The sequence below is a fragment of the Thalassophryne amazonica genome, chromosome 10, assembly GCF_902500255.1.
Source record: "Thalassophryne amazonica chromosome 10, fThaAma1.1, whole genome shotgun sequence".
NCBI lineage: Eukaryota > Metazoa > Chordata > Actinopteri > Batrachoidiformes > Batrachoididae > Thalassophryne > Thalassophryne amazonica.
Genome location: NC_047112.1, coordinates 85,939,823 through 85,954,445, shown reverse-complemented (window position 1 = coordinate 85,954,445; position 14,623 = coordinate 85,939,823). Strand labels below are relative to the sequence as shown.

General features: G+C 41.4%; 1 protein-coding gene across 1 annotated transcript in view; it reads right to left on the bottom strand.

Annotated features, from left to right (window-relative positions):
* prrc2c (proline-rich coiled-coil 2C) overlaps positions 1-14,623 on the bottom strand; it is a 75,613-nt gene that overhangs the window by 55,285 nt on the left and 5,705 nt on the right. Inside the window, exons 2-3 of the mRNA XM_034180412.1 lie at positions 10,910-11,079; positions 8,841-9,015 (exon numbers count right to left, since the gene is read on the bottom strand). Of these exons, the coding sequence (XP_034036303.1) occupies positions 8,841-9,015; positions 10,910-11,024 (290 nt within the window). The 5' untranslated portion in view covers positions 11,025-11,079. The remainder of the gene's footprint in view (positions 1-8,840; positions 9,016-10,909; positions 11,080-14,623) is intronic.

The window sequence follows — 14,623 nt, the reverse complement described above, 5'->3', positions numbered from 1 at the left end:
GAGCCTTTTGGAGATGCTCTTTTTATACCCAATCATGACACTTGCCTGTTTCCAATTAACTTGTTCACCTGTGGAATGTCCCAAACAGGTGTTCTTTGAGCACTGGTGATGTCACAGTGGTAAACGTACCACTGTCTCAGCTTTTTTGAAACATGTTACAGGCATCCATTTCAAAATGAGCAAATATTTACCGTATTTTCCGCACCATAAGGCGCACCTAAAAGCCTTAAATTTTCACAAAAATCGGCCGTGCGCCCTATAATCCGGTGCGCCTTATGTGCGCACTGAATTCCAAAATCTGTAAAAATGGCCGACGTTGTCTTTGACCGTCGGAATATCGGACCATTTCCCGCTGACACAAGGACATAATACGTAAAGTACGTACGCTAGCAGCGTAGAGTACGTACCCTGGCAGTGATAAACCAATCGGAGAACATTACGTAACACGTAAAGTACATACACTGCCAGCGATAAACCAATCAGAGAAGCGTCCGTGAGTCCGTGGTACGTACACTTACCTCCACCACTCCTCCGGTAGTTACCGTATACTACAGGTATCCTGCAAAACAGAAACAAAGCGAGGTGGCCACAGCTAGAAGACCAGCTGTTCAATTCAGACACAGAAGATGAAGACTTTGATGGATTTGTGACAGAACCATAATAAAAATTAATGTGAGTACCATACTGTTAAAAACCAGTAGTTCAAAGTTGTTAAAAAGTTAAAATAAACTCACCGTTTTGCTTCCGTGACCTTTTTTTTTTTGTAGACTATATGTTTTAGCATGCGCCTTTTGTAAGGGTTAAGTACCCGCTAACTGAGGCCGCGCCTTAAAATCCGGTGCGCCTTTTGTAAAGGTGCATTTACACATAAGCAAGATGCGTTACGAATGTCATTTTTCTGTCATTCGTGACACATTCCTGACATTCTTAATGTGACTTAATGCATCTGAATAGGTTTCTTAATAGTGCGTGTTGGTGCGTGATATTCTTGGAGCATGTTTTTGCCTGTCAAAAAATCTTCCACGAATGTCACACACCACCCTCATTTCGTCTCACATCGTGGAGGTCACAACTGAGCATACTGATCCGTCTTGATGAGTATTGATCCTTAATAGAAGGTGACAACGTTTGTAGTGGTTCCTGTGATGGTTCTTGGAGCCCAAACTGTCACGCGTTATTACGAAGTGACACGGAAACTGTCAAGTTTTGACACGACTTGTAACGCGGCGCCACATTTCACTGCGCGCCACGACGAATCAGTTTTCTGTCACGTGCGCACAATTAAACTCGGCTCCAAATGTCGGTCCACAGTTCCAGCTGAAGCTCCTCAGGACGCTCCTGCAGGTGTTCCACCTGCTGTTCTAACCGATGAGCAAGAGAACGAGTCTGAGCCAGAGGAACCAGAGGAGCCTCACGTGCAGCCAGACGTCTCTGCACCTCCTCTAGTCCGGTGGAGGAAGAAGCGCGCGCACAATTAAACCCTGCTGTACCGCATTCAGTTTGATTGCTGACACCAAGTCGGCTAAAAGTCAAATTTCAGTGCTCTTCAGCGCGCTCCTGCAGGTGTTCCACCTGCTGCATGTGCCTGATGTATGGGAAAATGCGCCAGACGAGAGCCGCATGAAGCCACACATCTGGCGCTGTCCTCCTACTCCTCTCTGTGTCACTCCATGGCACAGAGCCCAACTACGCATGCAGTTACAAAGTTCTTCTGAAAAACTGTAGCGATCTGAATTCGGTTGGATTAATATGGGTGTTTATTTATTTGGATCCCCATTAGCATCTGCAGTATAACTGCATAAGCTACTCTTCCTGGGGTCCGTTCATGTTTTAATCACAGTTTCAGTACAATAACATAATAGATTTCCATTAAGGCCTGTAAATCATAATGAAAATTCAGAATACATTCAGAATAAATTCATTCATAATCAATTCATAATACATCACAATACTTCAACCATTTGCCTCAGATAATACTTTTTAAGTTTGTTTTTAAAACCCAGTCCACTGCTCAATTCCCTTAACTTTAGTGGTAAATGATTCCATTCTCTCATGGCTCGAAACGTCACTGTCCGTTGACTCTGGTTTGTTTTACATTTAGGCAAAATGAAACACAGTCCTTTGGAATGCCTGGTTGGATAAAAATGAGTATCCTTACTAAAAGGCAGTTGTTGGTAAAGGACAGACGGTATCTGAGTTGTAATAATATTTCTTAAAAAAGTTTGCTTTTACATATAGCCACCTGTCCCTGAGCAAAAGCCAAGATAGGCGCTTATGCATTGTATCCACACTCGTCCTAAAACCACATTTTAACACCACACGTGCAGCTTTATTTTGCACAAGCTGTAGTTTTTTTTACATTATTTACTGAAGTATTTGACCAGACAACTGCACAATAATCCAAATGAGACAACACCAAACTTTGAATGACATATGGTATCACTGGTTTAGTTAAATATCTTGAACATCTTATCACTGCCAAAGTCCATCCCATTTTAGAGACATTATTTATTTGTTTGTCCCAGGACAGTTGGCTGTCAATACAGACTCCAAGGAGCTTGACTTCTTCCACTTGTTTAACAACTGTATTTTTCATTACAATATTTAATTGTGGTTCAGCTCTTAAGGAATGTATAGTTCCAATGACAATACTTACTGTTTTTCCTACATTCAGAATGAGTTTGTCTTCAATCCAATTTTCAATCTTTAATTTCCTGCTCAAGTTTTGTTTTAACTTCCTCAATTGATTTCCCAGCCATATAGACTGTTGTGTCATCTGCAAACATTGAAATGCTTGCTGTATCAAGCACTAATGGTAGATCATTTGTAAAGATAGAATATAAAAGCAGACCAAGATAGCTGCCCTGTGGCACACCATGTTTCACAGTCAAAACATTTGAAAAACATCAGTGTGTGTGTGGAGACAATTCACCTCGTTCACATGACAGAACTTAACGATGCGCTGTTACGCGCAATAGCGCGGAACAACGCGGAACACTATTCTTGACTGTGCGTAACGGTTCCTGATAATTCCCCGGCAACATGTGCCATTAATCGTAACGCGTGGTAACAGGTTGCAGCAGTTCCTGAGGAGACCTGACGCCTCTGCCCAGAATCATCACATTCGTGATCAGCAGCCAAGAATGTGTACTTCGAATTCAAGTCCTTTTTAACCCATTCTTGTGCGCAAGAAAAGAAGTTTCTCAATGTAAACAAAGTGACTGGCTCAGCCATCGTTGTAGAGAAACCCACGCTCGTAGTTCGTTAGGGTCCAGAAAGAGATTTATCCCCTGACGTGTTACATCATGGCTTTGCAACAAAAGCATACAGACCACTGGTTAAAGTCACCAAACTGGCTCGGAAAGAGGTACAAATGTGGCCAGAGGGGTCTGCAGAGGCTCTTTGGGACTGCTTCAACACTACAGACTGGGAGGTGTCCAAGCAAGCTGCCTCCCACAACTCCACCATCAATTTCCAGGAGTACATGGACTCCGCCACTGCCTACATCACCAAATGCATTGATGATGTAATGGCCCTCCAGACAGTCACTGTTACCCAAACAGATGCCGTGGCTGACAGGAGAGGTCTACAGTAGGCATGTGAATGTCATCACTGACAACATAGGAGAGGTGATGGTCTACTGGTTAAGGTGTTGGGTTTGAAACCAGAAGATCCTCGGTTCAAATCCCAGACTGACTGGAAAACCACTAAAACCACCTCCTGGTGTGTAGTGAGCTCACCCTCACATCAGGGTGAATGTAAAGCGCTTTGATGTAGATGGAAAAGCTGCTATATAAATGCAGTCCATTTACAACAATTTGATATGGACCTTGATACACGACCAGCGATACGATTCACCCTGTTCTCGATTCGATTTCATATGTATTTGATGGCAATTCAATTCCTCACCCCGATACAATGCAATTTGGTGCAATATGGTTAGGGATGTGTATTGATAAGATTTTAATCAATATCGATTCCCATATCAATACCTCCTGCAAATTTTCTGTGTACTAAAAGTAGGCATTACAGGTTTTCTATGTCAACAACATTTTATTGAGTCTTAAAGTAAATAAATATGAAACTGATCACAAAAACAAAAACAAACCCCGAGTATGGTCGGCTGCAGTTTATAGTTTACATTATAAAGTTTGGAACAAGGTGCCATTTGATTTAAAATGGTGATTCGCTCTGAAGTTATTAATTCTGATTGAAATCTGTGCGGCTCTTACCTCGGTTTTGAAGTTACCGTTGGGTTCATTTTAGGTACAGTATGGGAACAAAATGCAAAACCTAAATTTGCTTGTTGTTTAAAATGAATAATTTATTGTAACAATATACAAACAGGAAAATAAAACTGCACAGTGCTGCTTGGTAATCAGTTAAATAAAATGTTCGCAAATAATAAACAAATGTATGAAATATTATTCAAAAAAATTCCTAGTAAACAGCTTTTAACAAAACCTTTCCACAAGTAAAGTGCAGCACGATTCCAGCATGAAGCCCTGTTCAATTTTATTCAACATTCATATTTTTTTACCAGAAAAAACATTTACTTGCCCAAAACTGTCACATTCAATAAGGATTTTTTTTTAAAGAATTAATGTTAAAGAATCCCTTTTATACAATTTATTTTATTTTCTATCTCTTTCTATTTATAATAATACTGTGAATGTTACTGTGGCCTTAACTGTTCGTTCAATATTTGTTAATATATCTTTTTAAATAAAGTTTTGAAAACAAAAACATTGTGGGAGAAGCAAAAAAGTGAGTAAAACCACCTTAAAAACATTTAGAACCACAAATAAACTTTATTCTTGGTTTGTTTGTTTATTTTGCCATTAAAATTGACCATCGCTTATTAAAATAAAATGACTTCAAGGACAGGGCTTCTAAAAGTCTGGGGACTATTTAATCGCAGTGCAGCAAACAAGGTCAGCAACAGACTTTCACTTTCAGTTGCCAAACATCAGAAAAGTCTCCAGTAACGCCAGGAAAAGTAGCTAGATTTGTCGCTAGTCGCTTTTGAGAAAGTAAGCCGTCAAGAGGGTTTGGAAAGTCACCAAATTTAGTGAGAAAGTGACTGAACACTGAATGTAAACATGCAACGCAAACTCACCCGTGCACAGCCCTGTACCGAACCAAACGTCCCGTACTGAAACGGTTCAATACAAATACATGTACCATTTACACCCTTATCTACCATATTTATATATTCCTTTTATATCCTACTGTGGTGTTTTTTCTTACTCTGTATTGTCTAGGAGACAGAGTAACAAATTTCCATTCTCAATATGTCTGTATATGCAATGCAGAATCGACAAATAAAGCTGACTTGACGTATGGGAGCATTTTGGCTTCCCACTGAAATGCACAGATGATTGAAGAAGGATAGTGGACAGAACTGTTACAGTATGTCAGCACTGTGCCATAAGAAAGTCATATGGACATGGCAACACATTTGTTGAAGCAACATCACCCTGGCAGGACCAAGAGCCCAGACAAACAGTTCCTCACAATGAGATTTAAGCGGTCCTTTTACAATGTTGGCAAAGGGTGTTTTTGTTCTTGAGTTATGTTCATATTACAATTTTTAATGTAACAGTTAAGTGTCAAGTATTCCATTTTATTATATTGCGACAATACAAATGCTCTGATTGGCTGATTACCGGTTTGATATTTTCTCATATCAGATCGTTGTGTATCAGATGTGCGACTTTGTTTACAATTTGTATGGCACGAAATAAAACAAAACAAAGCGAACAAAGAAATTATGAGCAACAATGAGGACTATTCTCCGAGCAAATTTTATTACACTGACAAGTTTGAATTGGAGGAATTAACAGAAAACAAGCTTGCTCACTTGCTCAGTTAATAACCCTTCATTATATTATTTAAAAGAGAGCAGAACCTTGTTTTCTTTTAATGCCGCATTCAACAATATCCTCATGAGACGTTCCCAATTCGGGGAGTTTCATCATTTGCTACAGGAGCTGCGTCTGGATGACGGCCGCTTTCAGTGGTACTTCTGCCTCTCCAGGACCCAGTTTGAGGACCTCCTGTCCCATTTGCAAGCGCACGTGTAAACAAAGGGAAAAACAAAAAAACAAAAAAAAAAACTGGCTGTCCCTGCAGTTCCTCACTCTCTCTCCCCTCAAACTCATCATTGTGTTATAAACCAGTCACCATTTGTTTTATCATATATCTGTGTAGTTAATAAAATGATCTTCACGGAGGATTCGTTCACGCGTGCACGTGGGGAAAAAAAACAAAAAAAAACTAGCTGCTGCGGTGCTGCTAGCTCTCCCCTCAAAATCTCTGTCAAAAGTTCTGCTCACAGGCTGGCTGCCAGATATGGAACATGTCCACATCAAGTATAAACTCCAGACATCTTCACGTCACTATATATCCAGTCCCTGATTGGTCATCGCGGCGCGACAAGACAAAAAAGTTCAGATTTTTCAAGTTGGGGAGGAGGGCGACGCGACATCACGCCAATCACTCAAAATCGCATCATTCGTGTCCATCGCGTGACTTGAACTTTTGTGGCGTCACAACGCGTCCTTCCATAGGGATTACATGGCAACCTGACGCCACCGTTGCTCACGTCGCTTAAGACTATTATTTATTTTTTGCTGACCCCAGAAATGGTCCGATCTGTGTGTTAAAATTATGACTCAGTTTGAACCGTACGTTTTGTGATCCATGACACCCCCAGTACATGTATAACTGTAAAACATAAAAACAAATATCAAATATTCACTTTATACATGCCTCCCTTAGGCAGTATTATTAGAAAGCATTGCTCAAATTTTCATTGTTACGCAGATGATACCCAGCTTTATCTATCCATGAAGCCAGAAGACACACACCAATTAGTTAAACTGCAGGAATGTCTTTCACACATAAAGTCATGGATGACCTCTAATTTCCTGCTTTTAAATTCAGATAAAACTGAAGTTATTGTACTTGGCCCCACAAATCTTAGAAACATGGTGTCTAACCAGATCCTTACTCTGGATGGCATTACCCTGACCTCCAGTAATACTGTGAGAAATCTTGGAGTCATTTTTGATCAGGATATGTCCTTCAATGTGCATATTAAGCAAATATGCAGGACTGCTTTTTTGCATTTGCGCAATATCTCTAAAATTAGAAAGGTCTTGTCTCAGAGTGATGCTGAAAAGCTAATTCATGCATTCATTTCTTCTAGGCTGGACTATTGTAATTCATTATTATCAGGTTGTCCTAAATGTTCCCTGAAAAGCCTTCAGTTAATTCAAAATACTGCAGCTAGAGTACTGACAGGGACTAGGAGGAGAGAGCATATTTCACCCATATTGGCTTCTCTTCATTGGCTCCCTGTTAATTCCAGAATAGAATTTAAAATTCTTCTTCTTATAAGGTTTTGAATAATCAGGTCCCATCTTATCTTAGGGACCTCAGAGTACCATATCACCCCAATAGAGCACTTCGCTCTCAGACTGCGGCTTACTTGTAGTTCCTAGGGTTTGTAAGAGTAGAATGGGAGGCAGAGCCTTCAGCTTTCAGGCTCCTCTCCTGTGGAACCAGCTCCCAATTCGGATTAGGGAGACAGACACCCTCTCTACTTTTAAGATTAGGCTTAAAACCTTCCTTTTTGCTAAATCTTATAGTTAGGGCTGGATCAGGTGACCCTGAACCATCCCTTAGTTATGCTGCTATAGACAGACTGCTGGGGGGTTCCCATGATGCACTGAGTGTTTCTTTTTATTCACCCCTTTTTGCTCTGTATGCACCACTCTGCATTTAATCATTAGTGACTGATCTCTGCTCTCTTCCACAGCATGTCTTTTTCCTGATTCTCTCCCCCCAGCCTCAACCAGTCCCAGCAGAAGACTGCCCCTCCTTGAGCCTGGTTCTGCTGGAGGTTTCTTCCTGTTAAAAGGGAGTTTTTCCTTCCCACTGTCGCCAAGTGCTTGCTCATAGGGGGTCGTTTTGACCGTTGGGGTTTTTCTGTAATTATTGTATGGCTTTTGCCTTACAATATAAAGCGCCTTGGGGCAACTGTTTGTTGTGATTTGGTGCTATATAAATAAAATTGATTTGAAACATTTCACAGTGATTTCCTCATATACTACTGACGGCAAGCTACTGACTAACAAGATATGCCAACAAGCAACATTCCATTAGTAATGCTTATATAGAGTTAATATATTTGGCTTTTGATATCCTATGCAATAACATTGTTTCCACCACCAGTCAACAGGCCCACTGGTATGAAAGGCCTTTATAAGCCTGAATTTTCAAAAAAAAAAGAAAAAAAAAAAAAGATTGAAACTTTCCCACTGAAACAACTAAAGGAATGTAATTTTGTCAGGTCCTTCAAACTGTAAGCATTTCAGTTTTAAATCAACAACAGCTGCATGAAAGAGCACAGTAAACAGAAGGAAACACCACAATTTTTGATGTGAGCAAAATAAAACAAACTCATGTCTCCAAAGCACAACAGCTGTCACCGAAGTGTCACGATTCATCCAGTTAAGCAGATGGAAACACATAGCAAATCGACCTCTTAGTCACGAGTTACAGGGGTCACATTATAATACTGTTCCTGCAAGTTATCATAATTCAAAAAGCATTATGATTATAACCCAAGGTACAACACAAACACTGAATTGATGCATCCTAAAAAGTCACCTTTTCAATTCAAACAAGTGTCCTGTTTTTGTCTAACTGGAAAGCAGCGGTGACTTCCAGACCTACACCCTCACCTCTCAATTACTTCCCGATGGACAATGTGGGGATGTCCCATCAAGCTCAGACTAGATTGTTCACAAACATACAGGTAAGATTTTTACCTTTCGTCCCCTGCATCCGAGCGGGATGCCCAACCACTTCCGTCCTTCGGGACAATGTTAACGTTGGGGTCGTTTCCTTTGTTCTCTGCTTTCAAGCTGGGCAAGTTGGCCGGAGGGGGCATGCGCCGGCTAGCAGCAACTTTACCCAAACTTTGCAGCCCATGTCTGGCAGCCACTGGAATTATGGGCAAGAAAGACAATCTTCACATACATAGCAAAAATCAAGGCAAATGAGAAAAAATTCAATGCAACCTCATAATCCTTAAATATGTACTAGTGCTAAAATAACTGTGTACTAATAAGGTCTTTGTAAAACATTTGCAGTGACAACAATCATATAAAAAAAAAACTTCAGGTTTTTTTTTTTTTTTTTAACGACATGTAGGGGAAGGTGGGGCAAGTTGAGCCAACACATCACTGCCACTTATGAATCACTGGTACCTATTTTCTGAGTGAAAATTACAGATTTTTTTGTTTCACAAGCTCAAGTTTTCTTTCAACCCGTGACTTCAAATTCAGTTTTCCTGTTTAATATTTAATACACATGAAAATAAACATACAACTTCAGATTGTTGTACTAGTTCTCACATCATATTCTACAAGTTCTCATTTCACAAGTGTACAAGCTCTCACATTGTGCAACATACGAGGGCTGTCAATAAAGTATAGGTCCTTTTTATTTTTTTCAAAAACTATCTGGATTTCATTCATATGTTTTTACGTCAGACATGCTTGAACCCTCGTGCGCATGCGTGAGTTTTTCCACGCCTGTCGGTGACGTCATTCGCCTGTGAGCACTCCTTGTGTGAGGAGTCGTCCAGCCCCTCGTCGGAATTCCTTTGTCTGAGAAGTTGCTGAGAGACTGGCGCTTTGTTTGATCAAAATTTTTTCTAAACCTGTGAGGCACATCAAAGTGGACACGGTTTGAAAAATTAAGCTGGTTTTCGGTGAAAATTTTAACAGCTGATGAGAGATTTTGAGGTGATACTGTTGCTTTAAGGACTTCCCACGGTGCGAGAAGTCGCGCAGCGCTCCCAGGCGCCGTCGTCAGCCTGTTTCAAGCTGAAAACCTCCACATTTCAGGCTCTATTGATCCAGGACGTCGTGAGAGAACAGAGAAGTTTCAGAAGAAGTCGATTTCAGCATTTTATCCGGATATTCCACTGTTAAAGGAGATTTTTTTAATGAAAGACGTGCGGATGGGTCCACGCGTCGGGACGCAGCCGGCGCGGTGTGGCGCCACAGGAAAAACACCTCCGTGTTGATAACCATTTGTAAAATCCAGGTGGCTTTTGATGGCTTTCAGTGGAGTGAGTATATGAGAAATTGTTTAACAGCTGGACATGTTCCAACTTGTCCTTAAGGCTTCCAACAGAGGTGTTTTTCCTGTGGCGGAGCGTCGCAGCGGCTGCGAGCCAACGCTGCAATCCGTCCGCACGTCTTTCATTAAAAAAATCTCCTTTAACAGTGGAATATCCGGATAAAATGCTGAAACCGACTTCTTCTGAAACTTCTCTGTTCTCTCATGACGTCCTGGATCAAGAGCCTGAAATGTGGAGGTTTTCAGCTTGAAACAGGCTGACGACGGTGCCTGGGAGCGCTGCGCGACATCCCACTGCGTGGGAAGTCCTTAAAGCGACAGTATCACCTCAAAATCTCTCAGCCGTTAAAATTTTCACCGAAAACCAGCTTAATTTTTCGAACCGTGGCCACTTCGATGTGTCTCTCAGGTTTAGAAAAAATTTTGATCAAACAAAGCACCAGTCTCTCAGCAACTTCTCAGACAAAGGAATTCCGACGAGGGGCTGGACGACTCCTCCCACAAGGAGTGCTCACAGGCGAATGACGTCACCGACAGGCGTGGAAAAACTCACGCATGCGCACGAGGGTTCAAGCATGTCTGACGTAAAAACATATGAATGAAATCCATATAGTTTTTGAAAAAAATAAAAAGGACCTATACTTTATTGACAGACCTCGTATTTACCTTCATAGATCCAGCCATTCACTAATGTATGCAATGACATGTAAAAGTAACAGGGGATAAAGACAGCGGTGTATTGACTTACCTGCAGTTTTCTGGGTTTCCAGAGATTTGCCTTTGTAGGTGTTGAAAAGGCTAAGGGTTGCATACTTTGTTTTGCCATCCTTTGCCTTGGTGCTCTGCCCTGACTTCTCTGACATTTCGCTGGAAACTCATTGAGTCTGGTCCTTTGGCCTCGCCCCCAGAACCAGCCTCCTATGAGAAGACAAAAAGAACAAGAATGCACATAAGTTATAAACAATGGAAAGAACCCCACCCCGTTACACATCTTTTTATCTCAGTTTTTAAAAGGACATGTCACACATTATTTAAGGTTGTTAACAACACAACATCAACGTATTCATGACTATAAGTCTATCCGCACACATGCTGTGATAACTAGTGGTCACTGATGTATTTTACTGCTAACTGGACAGCGCAGCCTTGTTTGAGGGTGGGCACGACAGGGGTAAAAGGTCCTTAATCCCCTAGCTGCTCCCGGTGTGCAGAGAGTGCCTTGCATGGCAGCACCCTGACAAAGGTGTGCAAGTGTGATTGTGTAATAGGTGAATGTGAGGCATAATTGTAAAATGCATTGAAATTCTGATGCAGATGGAAAAGCACTATTCAAATGCAGTCTCACAAGCCTTTGAACAGCATCCTGATTACCTGTTTATCAGCTGCCTGTCGTGCTTTTTCTCTTCCTCGACATTGCATTTTTTTTTGCACTTTCCGTCACTTTAGCAGGTCTACCACACTTAGCTCTCCTCTCCTCCATGTCTATATTGTTTGCGAGATTGATTTACTTCTGAGCATCCTCGGGGAAAGCCCCCACTTGGTCTATAACGTCATAACGTCGCTACCAAATGCAGGTCATGGCATCTGATCGCTTGAATTTCAGCCCACCAGGGGTCAAAATTCAAAAATGTTTACAGACTGTGTGAATGTTGACAACATTGGCAATATAATACACACCTCACTTAAATGCTGAGGAATAAAATTATAGCAGCGTCAAATATATATATATATTTTTACGACAATCTTAAAAAACTCCGTTAAGCTCCGTTTAATGTTGTAGTACATATGTCAGGCCTGTATGTGGCACTGTAACGTCCCCAGAAAAAAAAAAAACAGAAGAAAACTAGCGCATGCACATAAGCCATGTAAGAGCTAATCAATGTAGCACCAAAAGCTACAGCTTTCCAATGCAACGCATAGGGTAAAGACTTAAGAGAAAGACTGTCCATGCTGATCATCTGAAAAAGACTTACTGAGCATTTAAAGCGAAGCAGTGTGTTTTTAAAAAACACACCGTTTCGTCCAGTGGCTGCTCTCCACTCTACGTGGGGAGTGGCTATTCACCCGGCGGCCAGCTGCTGTCTCTCTCTGCCCGGTGTGAGGGCCTCAGCACTCCCCTCACACCGGGCGAGTCACAGCTCCGTTCCCGCCCACAATGACAAACAATCTCAAAAAGATCCTCTCAGCAGAAGTTCACTCTTTCTTCTATGTTTTGCTCAGACTCGCACTGAGTGTTTTGCTTTTTAGAGCAACACACAATGCTTCACAAACATGGTAACTTAAATAAAAAAAAAAAAAAAACAAAAAACAAAAAACAAACAGTGACTGCGAGGCTTGCATGTTCAACCTCCAGCTGAAATGCATCTGGAGGTCGAACATGCAATGATCAAGCGAACAGACATTTTGACAAGGCTTTGCGTCCCCGGCTGAATAGACTCGGCGTTCTAAGTGCACTTTAATTTAAGTTTTCCATCGGCGGGGTTCAGAGCAGATTTATCAGTGCGGCTGTTGTGGAAAAGTTGCACTCCAGTGCCCAGTTTTTCACAGGCTGTGCTCACATTCAAGTGCAGCCTGACTGACTGACAGGATTACACCAACCGTCCTGTGCTTACGGGCCGGTGTCAAGGGAGTGCTGAGCTGAGTTCCTGACACTGGGAAAGATCCAAAACTTGTAAAGATGTGAAAAAATAAATAATTACCCAAGAAAACAGTAAGGGATACAGTAAATTTGACAATCTGTGTGGCGGCGCAGCGACACTGTGCCACTGCTTAGGGAGAGCCTGGACTGTTGATGTTTAAAAATGTAGAAGTACTTTTTAACATGATTACAATTTCAATTTATTTTCATTTATATAGCATCAAATCACAACAGAGTTGCCTCAAGGTGTTTCACACAGGTAAGGTCTAACGTTACTAACCCCCAGAGCAGCAGTGGTAAGGAAAAACTCCCTCTGAGGAAGAAACCTCAAGCAGACTAGAGTCAAAGGGGTGACACTCTGCTTGAGCCATGATACAGACATAAATTACAGACCAATTCACAAAACGAATGTATAAGAAATGCTGTTGGTGCACAGAACAGGAGGGTCTCCAGCACAAATACCACACCCATCTCTGGATGGAGCTGCACCTTAGAGAGAGATAGAGAAAAAAAAAAAAATACAGAATCAGGCACCAGAAAGACAAGAAATACAGTATAACCTGTCAGCATTAAACAACAAGAAAAACAAGAAAGACTAAGGTGATTGCCAGCCACTAGCCCTAAGCTTCATTAAAAGACCCAGAATTTAGGTAAAGTTGAGGCTACGGCACGCTCCGTTTCCTAATAAAATGAATTAAAAGAGTAAAAAGCATAGAACCATACTATGCCAGTATGCTAGCCATATGAAAGGGAAAATAAGTGCGTCTTAAGTCTGGACTTGAAAGTCTCTACAGAATCTTGACTGTTTTATTGACGCAGGGAGATCATTCGACAGAACAGGGGCATGATAAGAGAAAGCTCTATGAACCGCAGACTTCTTATTCACCCTAGGGACACAAAGTAGTCCTGCACCATGAGAACACAAACCCCGGGGTCGGTACATAAGGTTTAATTAGGTCAGCTAGGTAGGAAGGTGCCAGTCCGTGAACAATTTTATAGACTAGTAGTAGAACCTTAAAATCTCATCTCACTGGGACAGGAAGCCAGTGAAGAGACGCCAAAATGCGTGTAATGTGGTCAAACTTTCTGTTTCGTGTCAAAAGTCTGGCTGCAGCGTTTTGAACCAACTGGAGACCCCTAATGCTGGACTGTGGTTAACCAGAAAACAGAACATTGCAGTCGTCCAATCTTGAAGAGATAAACACATGGATCAGGGTCTCAGCATCAGCCACAGACAGGATGGGATGAATCTTCGCTATATTTCGCAGGTGGAAGAAAGCAGTCCTTGCAATATTTCTAATGTGGAGGTAAAAGGACAATGTAGGATCAAAATTACCCCAAGGTTCCTCACTTTGTCAGTGTGATGTATAACACACGAGCCTAGGCTAAGCATTAACTGGTCAAATTGATGCCGATGTCTCACTGAACCAAGAACCATCATTTCAGTCTTATCAGAGTTTAAAAGTAGGAAGTTTCAAGACATCCAGCTTCTCACTGATGCAAGGCAATCTTCTAAGGATTTTATGTCAATGAGATTACCAGCAATTATACACTCAACAAAAATATAAATGCAACACTTTTGGTTTTGCTCCCATTTTGTATGAGATGAACTCAAAGATCTAAAACTTTTTCCACATACACAATATCACCATTTCCCTCAAATATTGTTCACAAACCAGTCTAAATCTGTGATAGTGAGCACTTCTCCTTTGCTGAGATAATCCATCCCACCTCACAGGTGTGCCATATCAAGATGCTGATTAGACACCATGATTAGTGCACAGGTGTGCCTTAGACTGTCCACAATAAAAGGCCACTCTGAAA